Consider the following 25,681-nt stretch of genomic DNA (forward strand, 5'->3'; position numbering starts at 1 on the left):
AAAACATGATTTACACATAACGGTATGTATGAGGGTTTTTGTGAGCCGGTTTGCATTCTTTAGCGGCACTGTTTTTGGGGTACAGAATACAAATAATTTATTAATATTGAATTTTTTGGTTTGGGAGATGAAAAAAAAAACACCAGCAATTTCTTCTATTGCTTTTTGCATTTTTTCACTGTTTTCTTTATTCTAGGAGTCATTATACTTGCATCAGTCCCCAATTTTTTTCACTGTTTTCTTTATTCTAGGAGTCATTATACTTGCATCAGTCCCAAATATGTATTTTTATAGCTATTAAAAATAATCTTTCCTGTAGAAGGGAATTTAGTTGTTAAAACAGGGAGGAGGGAGGAGTTCATTCTCCCTGGCTAAGAGCGGTGCGCTCTGATTGGATGCACTCACAGCCAGGGAGAAGAGAACCGCCCCCAGCGAAACTGCGAGTCTCTGCCTAGTATAACCGAGTCGGCTCATTATAATATAAGGCGACAAAATCAACGGAGCCAACAGTGCACGAACGGGGGAGTCTTTGGGGGAAAAAAAGTGCCATGGCATCAGTGGGGGCTGCCCTAAAACGTAAGACCATAATTAGACTAGGGCTAAACTGATTAAAGGTCTTCTTTAAAGGGATTTGACAGTTTCCTATATGGATGACCTAACGTCAGGATATGTCATCTATCAGATTGGCGGCACGACTCCTGTCACCTCCACTCATCAGCTGTTTGTTGAGAACAGAGCTCTCCTGCGACTCCGGCTTTCTCTTCAATGTTTACCTGCTAGCTGTCAACATGGCAGCGGCAATAGGTTCTGGAATGTATTGGATAACACTAAACATAATGCTGTCAGTGTTATACAATACATTCCAGAACTGTAAGGGTTACATAGCATCATAAATCAATATAAGTCTATGTGACCTATAGTCAAGCTGCGAGTCTGAAAGGGGCCCTAAGGTATGTAGACAGCATCAATATTGTGCTTGTTTGATCAGCAGTCCAGCTTCATAAAACATTCAAAGCTGAACCCGGACATACCCTTATTTTCACCCAGACAGCCCCCCTGAGGCTAGCATCGGAGCATCTCATGCTCTGATGTGCTCCCTTGCCCTGTGCTAGATCGCGCAGGGCACAGGCTTTTTTGTTTATCATAACACACTGCAGTGTGTTCGGTGACTCACTGGCTATGATGGCCGGGATTTACCGCTGCCCTAGCTGTTTTACTGTCTAGGGCAGCGCTAAAGCCCTCTGATCAGTGCCGCTGACGTCACAGGGCTTCCTGGCAGCCCCATGGAGGGCCCGGTTTGTCATCGGAACTCTTAAAAATGCCTTTGCCCTGCGCGATTTAGCACAGGGCAAAGGAGAGCATCAGGCCATGAACATGATGCTCAAGTCATTGGGGCTGCCTGAGTGAAAATGGGGATATGTCCAGGTTCAGCTCTGAACCCGGACAACCCCTTTAACTTAGTGTGCAGTATAACTATCTTACCTCCTGCCAAGAGAAAACAAAACTGTTTATGGCCACTTTCAAGTATTTTTCTGCAGTAAAAACCAGGAGTGATAATAATAATATTATAACAAATATTCCCATTACATGTTTTGTCTTGGCTCCATTCCTGGTTTTAGATGACAAATACTGATGCAAAATGTTAACGATGTGAAAGTGGCTGACTGCATACTATTACCAAGAATGTAATGGCTTATATTGGTGGTGCTGCACCAATTTAGAGTAGGTACCCACTCATGGAAGCAATCTTGGCATGGTGAGTGGGTATGCATTTTGATCAAAATGTATGCTAATGCATCATGTACAGTATGTAGATTAGGGCTTGGTATTCAATTATTTATGCTGAGAAATTATATGAATTGTGCCAAGAAGCAATAATAGATCGATGCATAGCATGGTGATGTGTGATTAGGGTTGCCACCTGGTATTTTCCTATATGGGCTGTTACTAATGAGCGCTTCCATTGTGGAAGCTCCCACTTGTGTTAGGCCTCTTGCAGGCGAGCATGTCCGGATAAGGTCCGGATGCATTGCGGCAAACCCGCGTGAGTAGGTACCCAATTGCAGTCAGTTTTGACTGCGATTGCGTTCCGTTGTTCAGTTTTTATCGCGTGGGTGCAATGTGTTTTGCACGCGCGTGATAAAAAAAACTGAATGTGGTACCCAGACCCGAACTTCTTCACAGAAGTTCAGGTTTGGGTTCGGTGTAGATTGTATTATTTCCCCTTATAACATGGTTATAAGGGAAAATAATACAATAGGGCTGGAGGGGTTAAAAAAATTAATAAATAATTCAACTCTTCTGTCTTCTTATTTGAGGAATAGGACCTTTGATGACATCACTGCGCTCATCACATGGTCCGTCACATGATCTTTTACCATGGTGATGGATTATGTGACGGACCATGTGATGAACGCAGTGACGTCATCAAAGGTCCTATTCCTCAAAGAAGAAGACAGAAGAGATGCCGGCTGCGCGAACAAGTGGATTAAGGTGAGTAAATTTTTTATTTTTTTTTCTTAACCCTTCCAGCCCTATAGTACTATGAATTCTGCATTAAGAGCGCTATTATTATCTCTTATAACCATGTTATAAGGGAAAATAATAATGATCAGGTCCCCATCTCGATCGTCTCCTAGCAACCGCGCGTGAAAATCGCACCGTATCCGCACTTGATTGCGGATGCTTGAGATTTTCACGCAGCCCCATTCACTTCTATGGGGCATGCGTTGCATGAAAAACACAGAATATAGAACATGCTGCGATTTTCACGCAACGCACAAGTGATGCGTGAAAATCACCGCTCGTGTGCACAGCCCCATATAAATGAATGGGTCCGGATTCAGTGCGGGTGCAATGCGTTCACGTCACGCATTGCACCTGCGCGGAAAATTCACTTGTGTGAAAGGGGCCTTAAGAAGTAAAATTTTTTTAAAAAAAGCACTCTCTTCATCCATTTGATCGCACCGCAGTGAACACTCGCTGCTCACTGGATGTGCAGGACAGGACCTGCGAGACGTAATCACGCTGGGGCGCAGACCCTGTCCTGAGCTTCCAGTGAGCAGCGAGTGTTCACCATGGCCTAATCAAATGGACGAGGTACGTTTGTTTGTTTTTTGCACAGAGGGGGCATTAGTAGATCAGGGGGGCATTACTATTACTGGGGGGCACTTATATTACTGGGTGGCTCTAACGGGGGCACTATTAATTTTGGGGGGCACTATTAGGGGCATTATTAATTCTGGGGGGCACTAATGGGGGCATTACTATTACAGGGGGCACTAATGGGGGCACTATTAATTCTTGAGGGTTCAAATGGGGGCATTATTAATTCTGGTGGCGCTAATGGTAGCATTATTAACTGTGGGGGTACTAATTGGGGCATTATTTTGGGGGGCAATAATGAGGGCATTATTAATTATTGGGGGTAATAATTGGGACATTATTAATTCTGGGGGGAGCAATAATGGGGGCATTATTATTCTGGTGGGCACTAATAGAGGCATTACTATTACCGGGGGCACTAATGCGGGGCATTATCCATTCTGGGGGGCACTAATTATTCTAAGAGCCACATTATGACATAGCGACCCTGTGTTAAACCACACACTCTTTGGGGGGTGGATTAACTTGACTGGTATATTTTTTCTTGGGATAGGTGGCAACCCTATATGCGATCCATGCTTTTTTTCTCTTTTTGTTTTTTAAGTTTTACCAGTGTTTGTCTCTTTCCCATGGTACCAGCACGCCTTCCATTTGCCCCAGGTGATTTTAATTAGTAAGAGACTGCAGAAAGATTTATTAATTCCTATTAGGCCTGAGTTTTAGTTTCTGAGACCACATGAAAAAGTTGTCTCTTGACATCTGTTCACATGGTGCTGTGCAGGGCCTGCTGTAGCTGGCCAGATAAGACCTGTCATAGGTTGCTAGTATAGGCTTATATGTGTATACAGCTAATCCTGCTAGTAACCTTAATACAGTTCCTATGTTTATGTGTTAAAGACAAAAGCAGAGTTATTTACTGTGACATCATGTTTTGGATGTCATATAACTGTTATATTTTGTGTTCAAAAAGATAATATGCCTTTAAGATTCATTTTGTAATGTAAGGTAGGCTCAGTGACACAGCAGAAACAACAGAAAGCATAGTGTTAATCTGTTGTTGCTGGACAGAAGTCTAGACCAATCAGCCAGCCAGCTTCTCATACAGCTCCAAGAGTTTTCACCAATCACAGCCAGCCTCACAGACAGCTCCTGCTGCTAGAATAATTATTTATCAGAGACAGGAGCTGAAGAGACATTCACTCCACAGAGAGATGAGTTTTATGGGAACAAGAGGCCAACATAGGTATTTAAAACAGTTATATAATGTTTCTGTTGTTAGTATATTGATTAGAACTGTATACTGAACCAGTTATATGTGTGTTTACTTACAGTTCCAGCAATTACAAACTACAAATTGCTAGCTACAGTTGCAAACTGTGAACTACTTAACAAACCATACAATTACAACCATACCAGATCATACTCAACCAATCTGCAAATAGTCACTAATAGCTGCATACTAATAACTTAAAGTGAGAGTATAGATACTGAAGAGAGAAATATAGCCAATATAGCCATTTTTGTGATATCTTTCTAACATGTGTTTTGTACATGGACTATCTGCTGCGGAGGCGGCAGTGTTATATATGAAGAAAAGTTGAAGTTAATAAAGAAGTTATTTGAAGCATTTGGTGTGCTCTTTAAACCTACTGTTTCCATAGAACTGCGCTAGAGGAATTACAGAGTAATAGTCAGTTTGGTTAGACTAAAAGTCAGAGATACCAAAATTCTTCTAATGCCACAGCACAAAAGGCACTTCATAGTGCTGCACCTGCCACACCTGCTCCAGGGTCATGTGGGCCCTTGGGCGATAACGTCTCAGTGGGACCCATTGTGGCATTTTGCACGGCGCTTACAGCAATGAAACTGCATGTATTATAGATTAAATACTTTACACAGAGCATGCTACAGAGTGGATATATGTGAGTCAGTCCTTATGTGCCTACTTTTATTTTCTACACAGTGTTTCAGTCCCTCAGGTCTACTCACAGATATTTGCCTCCTCACAGTAGATATGCCAAGATATGTGCCCCCTCACGGTAGATCTGCCAAGATATGTGCCCCTTCACGGTAGATATACCAAGATATGTGCCCCCTCACAGTAGATATGCCAAGATATGTGCCCCCCTCACAGTAGATATGCCAAGATATGAGCCCCCTCACAGTAGATATGCCAAGATATGTGCCCCCTCACAGTAGATATGCCAATATATGAGCCCCCTCACAGTGGATATGCCAATATATGTGCCCCTCTCACAGTAGATATGCCAAGATATGTGCCCCTTCACAGTAGATATCCCAAAATACGTGCCCCCTCAAAGTACATATGCCAAGATATGTGCCCCCTTCACAGTAGATATGCCAAAATATGTGCCCCCTTCACAGTAGATATGCCAAGATATGTGCCCCCTCACAGTACATATGCCAAGATATGTTCCCCCTTCACAGTAGATATCCCAACATATGTGCCTCCTCACAGTTGATATGCCAAGATGTGTGCCCCCTTCACAGAAAATATGCCAAGATATTGTCACGATCATTGTGGGGGGAAAACTCCACACTGAACACAGAAGGAAAGGGGAACCGTAACTGTGCCTGGAAACTAGGGAAGAAACAGGTCACCTCCTAGAGAACCCTAATCCGGGCCCTGACTAACTATCAATATGAATAGAACTTGAAGGTAGGAATATTCATAAGCAGGATACCTAGGCCCTGAAATATGTATAGGACCAGAGACAACCCATTCCTCGCCAGATGGACGAATGGAAGTCTCTGTCTCAGGCTCAGATACAACAACAGGGAATATAACAAATACAAACAAACACAACACTTAACTTCTGTAGAGACGAAAGAACAGGAACACCAGAGAGGATCTCACATCAGCTCAGCCAAACCCAAATTAAGCTATCAACTGTATAGTCAGAAGGGTAGAGTGTGTGGCAGGCGCAACACTATGAAGTGCCTTTTGTTCTGTGGCATTAGAAGAATTCTGATATTGCTGACTTTTTTGTCTAACCAGACTGTCTATTACTCTGTACTTCCTCTAGCGCCGTTCTGTGGAAACAGTAGGTTTAAAGAGCACACCAAATGCTTGAAATGACTTCTTTATTAACGTCAACTTTTCTTCATATATAACATTGCCACCTCCGCAGCAGATAGTCCATGTACATAACACGTGTTGAAAATATATCACAAAATGGCAGTATGCATAAGATGGTGGTTCAACTGTTCAATCTTGTCATTCAACATAAAATGGTGGATATATTTCTCTCTGGAGTATCTGTACTCTCACTTCTGCAACATCTTTTTACCATATAGAGTTGCGGACATGCACGGCTAGATCGCCGCTAGCATGTCCGCAATATACCTGTCCCATATCTCTGGGTGGTTTTATTGAGTGTAAAAATGATTTTATATACAGTGCTGCCCATAATTATTCATACCCCTGGCAAATTTTGACTTAAAGTTACTTTTATTCAACCAGCAAAATTTTTGGACAGGAAATGCCATAGGTGTCTCCCAAAAGATAATAAGACAATGTACAAGAGGCATTATGGTGGAAAAAAAAAAACATTTCTCAGCTTTTATTTACATTTGAGAAAAAAATACAAGATGTTCCGCACTGTGGAAAATGTCAGAGGACGTGGTCGGAAGCCAAAACTGACATCTGTGCTGGCCAGGAGGATCGTTAGAGAGGCTCAAAAGAATCCAAGGATCACCACCAAGACCATCCTGGTGAATCTGGGTGTCACGAGTAGAGTCACGGGAATCAAGATAGAGAGGAGATGCACCCCTTGAGCTGCCACCCGGTCCCCTGTCCCTGCCTACTTGCACCACCCTACTTTCTTGTTTTAACTTTCCACGAATGCCTTTAATGTATAATTTCCACTTCTCATACATTCTGGTGAACTTTTTTCCTTTTAATGCTGCTTCTTGCTCCAAATTTTCCAGCATCTTTGGGGTCAGTTTTCTGGCACGTGATGAATGTTTTAGTTAATCTGTTTGGGCTATATTTGTTTCAGGTAAGACTAATGCTGCATCAGACTCTTCTAACACAGAATAGGTTATTTTTCTCTTCTTCCTCTACTCTATCTATCTTTGCATCCTCTAACAGTGGCATAGTAATATCAGGTTTAGACATTTTACTTTAAATGCTATAACAATCAATACGAATATTAACGAACCTTTCACTTTAAATACAATACTGACAAATGCAGAAATAAATGACTTTCAGTTTAAATGCAATAGCAATAGATGCAAGGAATACATGACTTTCACTTTAAATACTTTAGAGTCCGTGTAATACAAACTGTCCTTTGTTTTACTTTTTTCCTAAACACGAAAATGTCTCTTTATACCAAAGCCTATATGCAATGATAAGTAATAAAGGAAAGTTCTGACCTTATTCTGAAGAGCAGGATACTGTGATCTGTAGGTTGCTGGAACAAATGTCAGTCTTAAAGGAGGCTTGTCTTTTCTTGATGTGATGCGATAATCTGTGCTGACTTGCGATAATCTGTGCTTAGATACGCTGTCTTGCGATGCGCTGGCTTGGATACGCTGACTTGTGATGTGCTGGCTTGGATACGCTGCTGCAAGCTTTGGGTCTAGTGATGGGAACTAGCTGGCTGCAGAACGTGGCCTCTTCGTGGATAGCGGTGCGGACACTGAAGCTCTGGACTTTGGCCTCCCACCATGCGTCTCTTTCTCTCTCTAGGGATCGCAGGAGGGTTGGCGCTCTTTCTCTGACTATTTTGCCTTTGCTATTCTGCCACTTTAAGAGTTGGCTGCAGTTTGACTAATGCACACGTTCTATGGCCTCTATGGTAGCTCCGCTGAGGTGTCTTTCTTTGCTCGCTCAGGGAACAGTTGCTGCGCAGTGGTATATGCTGGTGCTCTGCTGCTCTAAAGCGCTCTCTACTGTGCAAGTTGAGGAGCACTATCCATTCTCCCTCTGAGGGCAGTAGTTTCACTGTGGCAGGTGCAGCACTATGAAGTGCCTTTTGCGCTCTGGCATTAGAAGAATTCTGATATCTCTGACTTTTTAGTCTAACCAAACAGTCTATGAGGCAAAAACGGACACGGATCACGGACACGGATCACGGACGCGGATGACAATCTTGTGTGCATCCGTGTTTTTTCACGGACCCATTGACTTGAATGGGTCCGTGAACCGTTGGCCATGAAAAAAATAGGACAGGTCATATTTTTTTCACGGCCAGGAAAAACGGATCACGGATGCGGCTGCCAAACGATGCATTTTCCGATTTTTCCACGGACCCATTGAAAGTCAATGGGTCAGCGAAAAAAAAAAGGAAAACGGCACAACGGCCACGGATGCACACAACGGTCGTGTGCATGAGGCCTTACTCTGTAATTCCTGTAGCGCCGTTCTGTGGAAACAGTATGTTTAAAGAGCACACCAAATGCTTGAAATAACTTCTTTATTAACTTCAACTTTTCTTCATATATAACACTGCCGCCTACGCAGCAGATAGTCCATTTTCATAACACGTGTTTAAAAGATATCACAAAATGGCAGTATGCATAAGATGGTGGTTCAACTGTTCAATCTCGTCATTCAACAAAAAATGGTGGACATATTTCTTTCTTGAGTATCTGTACTCTCACTTTAAGTTATTTAAGCACTTTATGATGATCTCTCTGAGAGGTATATCTGAGGTCTAACTAATAGTTCACTTGCTGAATTTGGTCGCAATTTGCAATATGTAGTTAGCAGTAACTATTTACAGATTGGTTATGATCTGATATGGTTGTATGCAATTTGGATTGCAATATGGAATTTTAATTTGGATTGTGAACTTTGTAGTTTGCAATTGCTGAGACTGTAAGTAAACACACATATAACTGATTCAGTATACAGTTCTAATCACTATATAAACAGTAGGAATATTATATAACTGTTTAAAATACCTATTTTGGCCTATCTGCTTGCATAAAACACAGCTCTTAGTGGAGTAAATGTATGTTCAGCTTCTCTCTCTGGTGAATAATAATTTCTAGCAGCTCCTGCTAGGGAATTTCCCACACAGGCTGTGTGTGAGGCTGGCTGTGATAGGCAAATACTCCTGCTGTGTGTGAGGGTGGCTGTAATTGGTCTAGACTCCTTTCCAGCAACAACAGTTTAACGCTATACTTTCTGTTGTTTCTGCTGTGTCATTGAACTTACCTCACATCATATAATGAATCTTATCTGCTTCTGTGAACACAATATATCTAACAGTTATATGACATTCAAACAGGTCTCCAATATCTTAGCCTTAAGATCAGGATATAGGGCAGATATGACTACCCCTTCAGACAAAATAGGACTAGGATCTTTAGAATCACCCCCCTCCCAGGAAAGCTGCACGACAAAGTATCCGCCTTGACATTCTTAACTCCAGGGCGGTAGGTGACAATGAAGTTAAATCTGGTGAAAAACAGCGACCATCTAGCCTGCCTTGGATTCAGTCGTTTAGCCGACTCAAGGTAAGCCAGACCTGGTACCCACATTCGGAATCAGCCGCCTGTGGTCTCTGAATCCATAAGACTGTCACGTGGAGGTAAGGCTACCTCCAAATACAGTCCCTACAGCTTTTCGACCAGTACAGGCATATGATCCATAACTGCACTGACCTGAACAAAATGGCGGTTTTTGTGGCAGTTGATAATGTCACGATCAGTGTGGGGGAAAACTCCACACTGAACATAGGAGGGAAGCGGAACAGTAACTGAGCCTGGAAACTAGGGAAGAAACAGATCACCTCCTAGACAACCCTAATCAGGGCCCTGACTACCTATCAATATGAATAGACCTTGAAGGTAGGAATATTCATAAGAAGAATACCTATGCCATCATTTCCCTATAAGGCCCTGGAATAAGTATAGGACCAGAGACAACCCATTCCTCCCCAGATGGATGAATGGAAGTCTCTGTCTCAGGCCCAGATACAACAACAGGGAATATAACAAATATAAACAAACGTGACACTTAACTTCTGTAGAGATGGAAGAACAGGAACACTAGAGAGGATCTCACACCAGCTCAGACAAACCCAAATAAAGCTATCAACCGCATAGTCAGAAGGGTGGGGTTAGACTATAAAGGGTAGAAGTGATGACCACTGAGCAACAGCTGAGAAAAGGGAAGTGGTCATTAACCCTATTACTGAATCAAGAGAAATCAAAGAGGCTGTTAGATTTCTCCACGCTCAGCCAATCTCCTTGATTTCCTGACATCGGTCACCTGAGGGACTGTGACAGATATGTGCCCCCTTCACAGTAGATATGCCAAGATATGTGCCCTCTTACGATGGATATGCCAAGATATGTGCCCAGTGCCCCCTTCACAGTGGTTATGCCCAGATGTGCCCCCATCACAGGAAGTGAAAAAAACAAACAATAACCTAGCTCCTCCCATGATGCGCTCTCCATCAGCAGAATACTTTGACACATTGCGCTGCTGTGTAGGAGGAGCTGGGCTGATTCCCAGCATGCCCCGCTTCTCCTCCTACATAGATCAGCAGGACGATGTGTGAGGACATCATGCTGCTGCTGCTGTGGAACTCTGGGGGCTCAATGGTGGAGCGGGGAGCAAATAGTTCCCTGCTTCATTGGCGTGCCTACCGTGTTTGGCACCCGGGGTGGGTCCTTTCTCTGGCACCCCCCCTTACAGTCGTTTTGCTCTCATTGTACAACCTTCACTGTAGTTTGGTACAACAGTGTGCCCCCTCACAGTAGATATGCCAAGATATGTGCCCCCTCACATAGATATGCAAGGATATGTGTCCCCCTCACAGTAGATATGTCAAGATATGTGCCCCCTCACAGTACATATGCCAAGATATGTGCCCCCTTCACAGTAGATATTCAAAAATATTTGCTCCCTCACAGTTGATATGCCACGATATGTGCCCCCTCACAGTAGATATACCAAGATATGTGCACCCTTACAGTACATATGCCAAGATATGTGCCCCTTCACAGTAGATATCCCAAAATTATGTGCTCCCTCACAGTTGATATGCCAAGATATGTGCCCCCTTCACAGTAGATATTCAAAAATATTTGCTCCCTCACAGTTGATATGCCACGATATGTGCCCCCTCACAGTAAATATGCAAACACAGATAGAAAAATAGGCCAGCACTACTCACTATTATTATAGCGGATCCAGTACGCGGTGGTGCCTGTAGCATTAAATCCTGGTCCTGGGATTTCCGTAATAGACAATGTTGAATAAGCCACGGCACTCCAGAGGGATTCCAATCAATTTCTTTATTACACCTTGTGTAGCAACGTTTCAACCTGATGGTCTTTGTCAAGCTCCCATCAGGTTGAAACGTTGCTACACAAGGTGTAATAAAGAAATTGATTGGAATCCCTCTGGAGTGCCGTGGCTTATTCAACATTGTCGAGTAAATATGCAAAGATATGAGCCCCCTCACAGTAGATATGCCAAGATATGTGCACCCTTACAGTACATATGCCAAGATATGTGCCCCTTCACAGTAGATATCCCAAAATTATGTGCTCCCTCACAGTTGATATGCCAAGATATGTGCCCCCTTCACAGTAGATATGCCAAGTTATGTGCCCTCTTACAGTGGATATGCTAAGATATGTGCCCAGTGCCCCCTTCACAGTGGTTATGCCCAGATGTGCCCCTTCATAGAAAGTGAAAAAAAATAATAAAAAAAATAATAAAAAAAATAACCTGGCTCCCTCCATGACCTGCGCTCCCCATCAGCAGGATACTGTGATACATTGCGCTGCTGTGTAGGAGCAGCAGGGCTGATTTCTAGCCTGCCCCGCTCTTCCTCCTATATAGATCAGCAGGACGATGTGTGAAGACATCATGCTGCTGCTGCTTTGAAGAGCTGGCGGCTCAATGAAATAGAATATAGTGCTATATATATTCGTATTCGCAAATATTCTAGATTTTTTCTTCATCTGAACCCATGATCCCTCACTGCTTCTTGCTTGTGGGACAATGAGAAGGCTGCACTATCTTTGACTTTATAAGAGTAGTGTTGATCGCCAATTTTTATCACAAATTTTTTGATTGCTAATTTTCACAATCAAGAAAATAATGACTATATATCACGAATTCTCAAATTTGCAAATATATAACGAATATTCGCCCAAATATTCATGAAATATTGCGAATTTGCCGCTCATTATTGGCAATGAGCACTTCCATCTGTATTGATGGAAGCGCTCATTGCTTCTGGCCTATGGCAGCTGTGTTGTGGGCCCCCGCAGGAGCTGTGGGCCCCGGCACTTGCCCTGGTATGGCGGTTGCTGACACCGGCCTTTTTGCCGTGCCTGTGGGTTGGTACTACCCAGTGCCAAGAGGGCTGTTGAATGACTGGGTTGCTCCGCCTGCTGATGTGGCATTGAGGGGGTGGGGGCTGCCATGTGGTGCTGCATCAATTTAGATTAAATACCCACTCAGAGGAGCAACCTTGGCGTGGTGAGTGATCAAAACGTGTACTAATGCCTCGTGTACAGTATGTAGATTAGGGCTTGGTATACTATTATTTAGGGTGCATTCACACGAACGTAAGTGTTTTGCGGTCCACAAATTGCAGATCCGCAAAACATGGATACCGGCTGTGTGCATTCCGCAATTTGCGGACCGCACATGGCCAGCGCTATATAGAGAATGCCTAAACTTGTCCTCTCTATCTCTTTTGTGGGGCCACGGAATGGAACAACGGATGCCGACAGCACACGTGTTCTATCCGCATATTTTGCGGCCCCATTGAAATTAATGGGTCTGCATCTGTTCCGCAAAATTGCGGAATGGATGCAGATCCATTTATACTGTCGTGTGAATGCACCTAGAACGTGTGATGCCTGTTGCCGTATTGCTGACCGCATTTGCGGATCCGCAATATACGGGCACTGTTCCGTGGTCATTCCTCATCACAGAGGTGGACCCATTCATTTCAATGGGTCCGCAAATCCAGAGATGCGGAGCGGAAGAACAGAACGGAACACTACGGAGTGCTTTCTGGGTTCCATTCCGTGCTTCCGCACCGCAAAAAGATAGAACTTGCTCTATATTTTTGCGGAACAGAAGGATCGCGGACCCATTCAAGTGAATGGGTCTGCGATCCCCGTGTGCCTACCCCACGGACGGTGCCCGTGCTGTCCGCATCTTTTCCGGCCCCATTGAAGTAAATGGGTCTGCACCCGAGCCACAAAAAATGCGGCTCGGATGCAGACCACAACAGCGGCCGTGTGCATGAGGCAATTACACTGAGAAACAATAATAGATCATTGCATAGCATGGAGATGTGCGATCCATGCTCTTTTTTTTATTTTTATTTTTTATGTAAAACTAGAGTTCTATGGGCCCTGGGGCAAACTTTGGATCAGGGCCCCCCCCTAACTCCCCCCCCCCCCCACTGTGCCTGGTAGCAACCTCTGTGACTGTGATTGTTACACCTCCTGTTCTCTGGTTATAATATCCCTCCCCCACACATACTAATATGCCTATCCTGGGCCCTAGTTGTGTCCTTCCACTGGCCACAGTCTCCATTCACCTGTAATGTGGCTAGGCACTGTCACTGTACATCATGCTGGGCACCGAACAATCATTTCACATTCACTCCAACATCTATCAGGCCCTGGAGCAGCCCTCCTAGAATTTCTTTTCACAAATTAAATGGGTGAAGCCTGACTAACTGGGCTGGAACGCACGTGATGCAGATGAGAAGAGTGCTCTGATGGGACGCAGTCTTACAGTCTGCAACTGTGATCGTTATGCCCCTGGCGATATTAGTAACTCATATGACTCATTGTGGTGTATTAACCCCTTAAGAACTCACTCAGCCCTATTTCACCTTAAGGACTTGGCCATTTTTTTGCAAATCTGACCAGTGTCACTTTAAGTGCTGATAACTTTAAAACGCTTTGACTTACCCAGGCCGTTCTGAGATTGTTTTTTCGTCACATATTGTACTTCATGACACTGCTAAAATTGGGTAAAAAAAGTTTATTTTTTTTCCATAAAAAAATACCATATTTACCAAAATTTTTTAAAAATTTGCAAATTTCAAAGTTTCAGTTTCTCTACTTCTGTAATACATAGTAATACCCCCAAAAATGGTGATGACTTTACATTCCCCATATGTCTACTTCATGTTTGTAGCATTTTGGGAATGATATTTTATTTTTGGGGGATGTTACAAGGCTTAGAAGTTTAGAAGCAAATTTTGAAATTTTTCAGAAATCTTCAAAATCCCACTTTTTATGGACCAGTTCAGGTTTGAAGTCATATTGTGAGGCTTAGATAATAGAAACCTCCCATTCTAGAAACTACACCCCTCAAGGTATTCAAAACAGTTTTTTCAAACTTTATTAACCCTTTAGGTCTTCCACAAGAGTTAATGGCAGATGGAGAAACAATTTCGAAATTTCTATTTTTTTTTTAATTTTCCAATATAATCAATTTTTTCCAGGAATAAACCAAGGGTTAACTGCCAAACAAAACTCAATATGGGTTGCCCTCATTCTGTAGTTTGCAGAAACACCCCATATGTGGTTGTAAACTACTGTTTGGCTGAACGGGAGGACATAGATGGAGGGGAACACCATATGGGTTTTGCAAGGCAGATTTTGCAGGACTGGTTTTGTTTATACCATGTGCCATTTGAAGCCCCCTGTTGCACCCCTAGAATACAAATTTCAAAAAAGTGACTCCATCTAAGAAAGTACACCCCTCAAGGTATTCAAAACTGGGTTTGCAAACGTTTTTTAACCCTTTAGGTGTTCCACAAGAGTTAATAGCAGATGGAGAAACAATTTCAAAATTTCTATTTTTTGGAAAATTTTCCAATATAATACATTTTGTCCAGGAATAAAACAAGGGTTAACTGCCAAACAAAACTCAATATGGGTTGCCCTGATTCTGTAGTTTGCAGAAACACCCCATATGTGGTCGTAAACTACTGTTTGGCCGAACGGGAGGACATAGAAGAAGGGGAACACCATATGGGTTTTGCAAGGCACATTTTGCAGGACTGTTTTGTTTATACCATGTTCCATTTGAAGCCCCCTGTTGCACCCCTAGAATAGAAATTTCAAAAAAGTGACTCCATCTAAGAAAGTACAACCCTCAAGGTATTCAAAACTGGGTTTACAAACTTTGTTAACCCTTTAGGTATTCCACAAGAGTTAATGGCAGATGGAGAAACAATTTAGACATTTCTATTTTTTGGAAAATTTTCCATTTTAACCCTTTATTACTGGAAAAAATGGGTTAACAGCCAAACAAAACTCAAAATGGGTTGCCCTGATTCTGTAGTTTGCAGAAACACCCCATATGTGGTCGTAAACTACTATTTGGCTAAACGGCAGGACATAGAAGAAGGGGAACGCCATATGGTTTTTGGAAGGCAGATTTTGCTGGACTAGTTTATTTACACCATGTACCCTTTCAAGCCCCCTGATGCACCCCTAGAGTAGAAACTCCATAAAAGTGACCCCATCTAGGAAACTACTGGATAAGGTGGTTGTTGTTTTGGGACTATTTTAGGGGTAAATATGATTTTTGGTTGCTCTACATTACTCTTTTTTGAGGCAATGTAACAAAAAATGTAAATTCTAAAATTGTTTCTATATTCGCAATTTAGTTTTGTGGAACACCTAAAGGGTCAACATAGTTTGTAAAGTAACTTTTGAATACCTTGAGGGGTGTAGTTTCTTAGATGGGGTCACTTTTTTGGAGTTTCTAGTCTAGGCTACATCAGGGGGGCTTCTAATGGGACATAGTTTTAAAAAAAACAGTCCATCAAAATCTGCCTTTTAGAAACCATATGAAGTTCCCTTCGTTCTATGCTCTGCCGTGCGGCTATATAGCCATTTACGACCACATATGGGGTGTTTCTGCAAACTACAGAAACAGGGCAATAAATATTTAGCTTTGTTTGGCTGTTAACCCTTGCTTTATTACCGGAAAAAAGGATTCAAATGGAAATTTTGCCCAAAAATGGGTGTTTTGGCACCGTTTTTATTTAATATTTTTAACGCTGTTCATCCGAGGGGTTTGGTCAATTGTTATTTTTATAGCGATGACTTTTACGCACGCGACGATGCCCAATATGTATGGCTCTCAGACTTTGGAGACACTAAGCAGGCATCCTAAAAACTGCGGCCCTCCAGATGTTGTAAAACTACAATTCCCACCATGCCCTGCTGATGGCTGTAGGTTGTCTGGGCATGCTGGGAGTTATAGTTTTACAACATCTGGAGGGTCGCAGTTTGAGGATGCCTGCTCTAAAACTAATATTTTTTTGGGGGGAAAAAAATGTTTATGTGTCTCCAAAGTCTGAGAGCCATAGTTTTTTATGTTCTCTAGTGGACTGTTGGGGATTATAAAAATGTAGTACTCCATGGAAGTGTGATACTCCCTGAAGCAATCGATAACGCAGAGGCCCGGATGATCTGGGCACGTGTCACATTGAGTGGTGGTGTCCTTCCATATGCCCCTCTTGTGACACACTCTGCATCTTTTTTGGGTCCGTCCCTTCTTTCCAGTATGGGGGACCACACCTGGAAAGTGTTGGCCAGGGACGTTCCGGGCGCCTCCAGTTCCCGAGGTACTCCGGCCTGCTCTTTCCCGGTCCGTATCTGGTGGGGGGCTGGTGGTGGGGGGCAAGTGGCAGGGGGGGGGGTCTGGGGTCTGAAAGATGGAACAAAGAAAGTTTAGGGTAAAAGTTTTTTTCCCCCCTAACTTTTCCCTTCTTTCCCTGCCTAACGGTGCCTCTCCCTCACTGACCCTAACCTACCTGGATGGCGATAGGTGCAGGAGGGTGATGGATGGCGATTAGGGGGGACTCAGCCCCTCAGCTGGTGCTGGATGGTGCTGCCGGGTGCTCGTGCAGAACAGGAAGAGGAGGGGAGAGAGGAGCGCAGGAAGTTTGAATCTCACGCCTCTCTCCCCTGCACCAATCAGCACCCTGGACAGCGGCGTTCAGCACCAGGGCCAGCACCGTCTCTCCAAATGCACGGACTGTGATTGGTGGTGTGTAATCACAGTCTTTTTCCGGTCACCGGAGACCCGAATGGATCGGAAACGCAGAAAACCGCAGGTCTGAATTGACCTGCGGTTTTCTGCGATCTATTACAGGATGCCGGCTGAATGATTTCAGCCGGCGTCCCATTCCGATTAACCCCCGCGGCGCCGTAATCGCGAATTAAAGCCATGACGTACCGGTACGTCATGGGTCCTTAAGGACTCGGGAAACATGCCGTACCGGTACGTCATGCGTCCCTGAGAGGTTAAAGTCACAGATATTGTTGCACACCATTTTTTAGGTCAAATCTGTGACTTTTCCCTACTTATGACACTTTTCCAGAGTGATGAGAAAAAGGGGCATGTGTTAGTGGGGAAACAGATGGATCATTAGGCCTGGGTCATCACTTTCTATGCCAGCATGGGAGCGAATGTAGAGTTAAGACTGTTACATGGCCTGCTGGACAAAGTGCCAAACTTGTGTAGAGGCTTGCACCTATGCATAACTTTAGAGCTTCCTCCGGCAGAACAGTGTGAAAAATGATGGTCTAAAAGGGTTTCTGCAGTTTGTTTAAAGATCATTGTTTGGAAAGATCATCAGCATCTGATCGGCGGGGATCTGACACCCGGGACCTCCACTGATCAGCTGTTTGAGAAGGCAGCGGCGCTCCAGGAGCTCCACGGCCTTCTCACTGTTTACCACAGGCCCAGTGACGTCACGACTAGTATCAACTGGCCTGGGCGGGGCTAAGCTCCATTCAAGTGAACAGAGCTTAGCCCCCTCTAGTTGATGCTAGTAATGACGTCACTGGGCCTGCGGTAAACAGTGAGAAGGCTGCGGCGCTCCTGGAGCGCAGCTGCCTTCTCAAACAGCTGATCAGCAGGAGTCCCGGGTGTCGGACCCCTGCTGATCAGATGCTGATGATCTTTCCAGAGGATAGATCATCAGTTTAAACAAACTGCAGAAACCCTTTAATAAATGTCCCCCTTTGTTTATATGAATGAGTTTGATGCTGAGTTGCTGCTTTGAGAGGCAGGTAGTGTATTTAGTACATTTTGTGGGGACATTGATCAAAACCGGCATTTTTATCGCCAGTCTTGTTTCCCCCTGAGCAACTAGAGGTTGCGCCAAATTTATGCTGAGGCACAGGGCTGTCATAAATTTGGCGCATCCTCCCATTGGCTGTGTAACAGACTTGGAGGCTGCCATAGATTTCTGTCTAAATTCATGTCTGAAATATGGTGTGAATGGAGATTAATGTGCCACCTCCTTTTTTCGCCACTTCTGAAAAGTTGCAAATATGGCATGAGCCAAAATTAGCTTTTTTTGTTTGTTTTTATGCCACAATAAGGCCTCGTGCACACGGCACGGACCCCGCATCATGGATGCAGACCCAGTAACTTCTATTTTTTTTACGGTGCGGACGGATCACAGACCTATTCAAGCTGACTGGGTCTCGATCCGTCCCGGCCAGCACGGATGTTGCCCGTCCATGCATGAGGCCTAATGGTGTAAATACTATGAGTGTTGATATCAAGGCTCCCAAGCCACTGGGAGACGGTATTATGTCCACTACCTTATTGTTCCTCATTCATTAACCCCTTAAGGACCTCCACTGTACATGTACGGCGCAGCCAGAAGTGACTTAAGGACCAGCGCCGTACATGTACGACGCAAGGTCCACGGGGCTCTGGGGGAGGATTGGGGGGGGGGGGAATTGCGCCACCATGCCGGCTCTTACCAGCAGGCAGCCATGATGGGTAATGGCAGCATGGTGCTGCACCGCCCCCCTACAGCTCCAAGCGATGCGATTGGCCGATCAATGTGTCGGTCACATCGCAGCGCAGGTAGCTGTCATCAGGGTGGGCTAGGAGGTGGCAGGTGCTGAACTGGTCAGCGCCGGTCTCCTCCTAGGTCAGGCAGGGGACACCAGTGTTTTGGGTCCCCTGGCAAGACTGCGATTAGCTGGAACAATGTTCCAGCCAATGGCAGCGCTATAGCTACACAGGAAGAGGCAGAACTTCTCTGCATGCAGCCATTCTAGCTGGTGACTGCATGCAGAGAGGTTCTGTGCCTTTATGTGCTGCTTGTGGCTAGCTGGGACTTGTACTGCTTGCTGGGACTTGTGCTGCTTGTGGCTTGCTCTGCACCACTTTGAGAGAGAGAGAGAGAAAAACATGCTGCAGAGCACTGATCAGTAGTGTCCTCAGTAGCATCATTTTTGAGTTTTTTATTTATTTTTTGGGTGTGAAAAAAGAACTGTAGTTAGATATATATATAAGTTTCAGTTAGAGTCAGTTTAGGTTTTTGCACGAACGCACCATCTGCGTACAAGCATTTTGCAACCACTGAGCACTGATCAGTAGTGTCTGTTACTGATCTTGTCTGCTCAGTTTGCACTGCAAGGTTTTTTGTGCCGCAAATACTTTTTTTTTTTACAACTTTTCTTCTATATTAAATTTTCTTAACTTCAAATTTATTACAAGCCCCTTCACGTGTGAAAACACTACATACACACCCCTGATAATAAATAAAGGTTTACACATTTCACACGTCACACCCCGATAAAATAAAAATGTCCCATTCATCCCAACGAGTATACTCAGCTGAAGATCCTTGCCTCCAATACTGAGTCTGCCAATGAGGGAGAAGAGGATGACACTTTCCTCTACCCCATAATCATCCTCATCCGCTGATGAGGGACCCTCTAGAAGGAGCCCCAGGGTAGCAGAGGAGGCAGCCCCCCAGAGTTAGCCCACATGGATCCCTCCCCCTGACAATTATCAGCCCAAAATTCCTGAGTATTTTTCAAAATCTTCTCTGAAGATTTAGTAAATTTGATGGTGGCCCAAACCAACTTGTACACCCAACAATTTATTTCCAAGAACCCCACAACGTCATATGCTAGACCTCAAGGTTGGACCCCAGTAAGTGCAGCAGAGATGACGACATTTTGGGGACTTGTGCTGCATATGGGCGTAGTAAAGAAGCCAAACGTTAGACAATATTGGAGTTCGGACATTTTCTACCAGACTCCAATTTACAGTAAGACCATGACCCAGAAACGATTTGAGTCAATTCGGAAATTCCTACACTACAATGACAATGCACAGTGTCCACCCCAAAACGACCCAACATTTGACCGTCTGTTCAAAGTTAAGCCTGTCATTGGCCACTTCAGCACAAAGTATGGTGAAGTGTACAACCCCGATAAAAATGTATGTGTAGATGAGTCTGTATTACTGTTCAAAGGGAGGCAAAGAGAGGATTAGATTCTACCAGTACCTGCCTAGCAAACGGGCAAAGTATGGCATAAAGTTATACAAACTTTGTGAGAGTAACTCCGGGTACACCCACAAGTTCCGCGTTTATGAAGGGAAAGATTCCTTTGTAGAACCCCCAGAATACCACCCCATCCTAGGAGTTAGTGGGAAGATTGTGTGGGACTTACTGTACCCACTGCTGGATAAAGGTTGCCACCTCTATGTGGTATTCAGGTCCCTACAGGGGCGTAACTATAGGGGAAGCAGGGGAAGCGGCTGCTTTGGGGCCCTGACCCAGAAGGGGGCCCATCCAGGAGGAGGAGGACTAAAATATTTTTTCAGGGCCCCCTCAACAGTATTACACAATGAAATGATATACAGTGACAGTATAGACAGTGTAGAACACGGATGGAACAGCTGCCGGGCCTGGTCTGAAAGAGCGATCTTTACTAGCCACAGGAATGGGGGTGGCATGAAAGGAAGGGGTTGTGAAAAAATTACTGGGGGAGCGGGGCCCCATTAAAAAATTTGCTGTGGGTCCCAGTTATTTCTACCTACGCCACTGGGTCCCTAACTGCCAGAGGTACTGTGGCTTGCGGCACAGTACGCAAAAATCCCTAAATCCCTGGTAGGGCAACCACTGAGAATGGGTGAAAGTAGGGCTCTCCTCCCGAATAACATGCTGGTGGTTAAGTACAAGGACAAAAGGGACGTCGTTGTACTGACCAAAATTCACACTAATGCCAGTTTCCCTGCTCCTGTACGAGGTACCACTGCCACTGTCCCTAAACCAGTCTGTTCTTGGACTATAACAGGCACATGGGAGGGATGGATCTTTCAGATCAACTTCTGAATCTCTACAGTGCCACACAAAAAACTAAAGTGTGGTACAAAAAGCTGGCCGTACAGATGGCCATGTGCAATGTGTATATGCGATTTCATTCTGCAGGCCACAGAGGAACTTTCCTTCAGTTCTAAAAGGTGGCTATCAAGACCTAATATTTCAAACCCAAGCCTGGGAGGGTCCCAGTACTTCAGGAAGTTATGGTGCCCGTGTTGTACCAGGGCAACATTTTCCAGGTCAAGTCCCCCAGACAGCAAGGACCCAAAAAAGATGCAGGGTGTGTTCCAAAAGGGGGATAAGGAAAGACTCCATTTACCACTGCGAAACCTGCCCTGAAAAACCTGGCCTGTGCATGCAAGAGTGTTTCAGAATATACCACTCATCCATGAAGTATTGATTTAATTCCATCCTTATGCTCCCTGTAATATTTCAACTTTATCTCTGATTTAGTCTACCTCGCTTGCATATCCACTTTCCAACAACCACTACATATTCTTTTCTGTGAGAAAACTGTTATGTCAAAAGTGCCCTTTCCACCCCTTAAAAGGTTCGTACGGGGGTGCTGTTTCTGAAATAGGGTCAATTCTTGGGGTTTTTAATTTCTGGGGACCTCGGGAATTTATTTAATGCACCATGGCAGCTAAAATCCATGTCTGTTTATTCAGGCCTGCAAAAACCATATTTAGCTGTTTGACTCTAGAGCCCTGCCATGCGTCCATACATAATTTTTTGAGCACATATGGGGTCTTCGCGTATTATGGGGGAAATGGGGAACAAAATGTGGTGGTGCATTTTATCCTGTTTCCCCTTGTGAAAGTGAAAAATGTGAGTGTAAAGCAACTTTTTCTGGAAAATTGTTTTATTTTTCATTTTCACAGCCAAGCTTTTCTTAATTCTGTGAATCACCTGGTGGGTCAAAGTGCTCACTACACACCTTGAAATATTCCTTGAGGGGTTTAGTTTCTGGAATGGGGTCACTTTTTGGGGGTTTCCACTCTATGTGTACCTCAGGGTGTGTTCAATTGCAAGATGGCGCCTGTCAATTATTCCGGTGAAATCTGCCTTCAAGAAGCCATTTGGTGACCTTTCCTTCTGACCCCTGTGGTACGCCCATATAGCAGTATACAAGCACATATGGGGTATTGCTGTAATCAGGAGAAAATAGGCAATAAATTAGGGGGTGCATTTTCTCCAGTTCCCCCTCGTGAAAGTGAAAAATATGGACCTAAAGTAAATTTTTCTGGAAAAAATAAAACATTTTTCATTTTCATATACAATTCCATGAATTACCTTTGAGGTCAAGGTTCTCACTACACATCTTGAAGTATTCCTTGAGGGGTGTACGTTTTGGAATGGGGTCACTTTTTGGGGGTTTCCACTGTAGGACCACCTCAGGGTGTCTTCATATGCGGCAAAGATCCCAATTGCCATTCCAGCTAAATCTGTTCTCCAAAAGCCATATGGTGCTCCTTCCACTCTGAAGCCTGCTGTGCACCCATACATCAGTTTTTGTTTGGCTGTTAACCCTTAATGTGTTGCAGAAAAAATAGATAATTTAAAATCTGCAAAAAAAATGTGAAATGTTGAAATTTCATTCCCATTTTTATTTAATTCTCGTTGGGCACCTAAAGGGTTAACAAAGTTTGTAAAATCAGTTTTTAATAGCTTGAGGCGTGTAGTTTCTAAAATAGGGTGATTTATGGGTGGTTTCTAATATGTAAGCCTCAGAAAGTGACTTCATAACTAAACTGGTCCTGAAAAAATTGGGGTTTGCTTCTAAACTTCTAAGCCTTCTAAATTCCCCAAAAAATAAAATGTAATTTTCAAAATGATCCAAACATGAAGTAGACATATGGGGAATGTAAAGTAATAACAATTTTTTGAGGTATTACTATCCATTATAAGAATTTGCTAATTTTTCAAATGTTTTGGTATATTTGGAATTTTTTTTATAAATAAAAATTTTATTTTGACTCCATTTTACCACTGTCATGAAGTACAATATGTGACGAGAAAACAATCTCAGAATGGCCTGGATAAGTAAGAGCGTTTTAAAGTTATTACCACATAAAGTGACACATTAGATTTTCTAAAAATGGCCTTAAGGTGAAAAATGGCTGGGTCCTTAAAGGGTTAATAACCACTGATCACAAAGGACTTATGCTTTTTACATTCCATGTTTTATGTGATATGTTTTTCTTGTGTGACAAAGCGATGTGCAAATTTTTGTTCTCATATTTAACAATGATGTACAGTATTTTTTCATTAGAATTTTTTTTTGAAATATTATAACATTTTATATCATTATAATAGAGTAACACCATTAGCATTGTTTTAAATGCTGATAGCTTTTAATTTCTCAAAAGGGCCATCAAATAACACATTTTAAGGGGTTGTCTATTGGCAAAACTTGTTTATTGCTTATAAAATGTAAAATCATTAAATTTACTAATATACTTTATGGTTTAAATCTGTGTGGCTTGTCCTATTTCAGACTCCACCTACTCGTAGTTCCAGCAGCTGCACATTTGCATTTGTTCTGACAGCCTGTTGCCTTCTCCTCATGACTGATGTAAATACAAAGAAGTGGCCTGGCTTCGGGCTCATGCTCACAAACTTATATTTTTGTCTGTGTTCATTAAGTTTTTAGTTTTTATTGCCGCCCCTATGTGAAACCATTAATTTCAATGGTGCTGCAAAAAAACATAAATGACTGTGTGCATTCCATATGTCCGCTTCCCAAAAAAATAGATGTCCTATTCTCGTCCAGTTTGCGAACAAGGACAGGCATCGTTACAATGGATCTGCAAAGAAAACAGATGTCATTAGTTTTCTTTTTTTTTTTTGTGCATAATACATATGGTCATATGTCTGAAATAAGCCAGGCAGCCAGCCCCTTCAAGCATAACACCGCCTGTGTCGGAACGAACACAGATATTCAGCTGTCGGGACCATGAGGGGAAGTCTGAAATAGGATGATCCACACAAATTAAAATACTATTAGTAAATTCAATGATTTAACATTAAAAACATAAAAAGTAAAATATGTCTTTCTGCTGCTGGACAACCCCTTTCATTTTAATAGCTTAATTTGTGATTTTTGTAAAAATAATTTCTAAACTGCAATAACTATAGCTACAAATAATATATCGAATGATTAACTTTTCAGGTCCTATACCTACCTCCAAAAAAATATATACGCTAACATGAATTCTGAAGAATTCAGAAACAGAGGAAAGGAGATGGTGGACTACATTACAAATTACCTTGAACAGATAGAATTAAGGCAAGTTTATCCTTCTGTGGAACCTGGATACTTGCGACCCATGATTCCAGATTCAGCCCCGGAAGAAGGAGAGACATATGAAGATATCATGAAAGATGTTGAGAGAGTTATCATGCCTGGGGTAAGAGTTACATGTATAAAGATCACTAATAACAGATATTAAACTTGTAGGGGTCCTCTGGGAATTAATAAAATAAAATTTTACTTTATTAAATTTTATTAATTTTTACTTTATTATTTACATTTATTTTTACAAACATTGTTACACAGTATCAAAAAGGATTAATAACAATGTTTTCAGTGCTGTATAAAATAATTACCAATGGGGTGGGCCATTTATATGGATACACCTAAATAAAATGGGAATGGTTGGTGATATTAACTTCCTGTTTCTGGCACATTAGTATATGTGAGGGGGGAAACTTTTCAAGATGGGTGGTGACCATGGCGGCCATTTTGAAATCGGCCATTTTGAATCCAACTTTTGTTTTTTCAATAGGAAGAGGGTCATGTGACACATCAAATTTATTGGGAATTTCACAAGAAAAACAACGGTGTGCTTGGTTTTAACGTAACTTTATTCTTTCATGAGTTATTTACAAGTTTCTGACCACTTATAAAATGTGTTCAATGTGCTGCCCATTGTGTTGGATTGTCAATGCAACCCTCTTCTCCCACTCTTCACACACTGATAGCAACACCTCAGGAGAAATTCTAGCACAGGCTTATCCATAGTTTCAGGTGCTGCACATCTCGTATCTTCACAGCATAGATAATTGCCTTCAGATGACCCCAAAGATAAAAGTCTAAGGGGGTCAGATCGGGAGACCTTGGGGGCCATTCAACTGGCCCACGACAACCAATCCACTTTCCAGGAAACTGTGCATCTAGGAATGCTCGGACCTGACACCCATAATGTGGTGGTGCACAATCTTGCTGGAAAAACTCAGGGAACGTGCCAGCTTCAGTGCATAAAGAGGGAAACACATCATCAGTGTGTGAAGAGTGGGAGAAGAGGGTTGCATTGACAATCCAACACAATGGGCAGCACATTGAACACATTTTATAAGTGGTCAGAAACTTGTAAATAACTCATGAAAGAATAAAACCAAGCACACCATTGCTTTTCTTGTGAAATTCCCAATAAGTTTGA

The 25,681-nt window shown here is 43.1% G+C and overlaps 1 protein-coding gene across 2 annotated transcripts in view; it reads left to right on the forward strand.

The window, feature by feature from the left end:
• Positions 1 to 25,681, forward strand: part of LOC122922544 (aromatic-L-amino-acid decarboxylase-like) — a 287,546-nt gene that overhangs the window by 36,430 nt on the left and 225,435 nt on the right. For both annotated transcript variants that reach the window (XM_044273181.1, XM_044273180.1), the window contains exon 2: positions 24,412 to 24,649. In XM_044273181.1, the coding sequence (XP_044129116.1) occupies positions 24,449 to 24,649 (201 nt within the window). In that variant the 5' untranslated portion in view covers positions 24,412 to 24,448. The remainder of the gene's footprint in view (positions 1 to 24,411; positions 24,650 to 25,681) is intronic.

Source organism: Bufo gargarizans, unplaced genomic scaffold (assembly GCF_014858855.1).
Source record: "Bufo gargarizans isolate SCDJY-AF-19 unplaced genomic scaffold, ASM1485885v1 fragScaff_scaffold_459_pilon:::fragment_2:::debris, whole genome shotgun sequence".
In the NCBI taxonomy this organism is placed as follows: domain Eukaryota; kingdom Metazoa; phylum Chordata; class Amphibia; order Anura; family Bufonidae; genus Bufo; species Bufo gargarizans.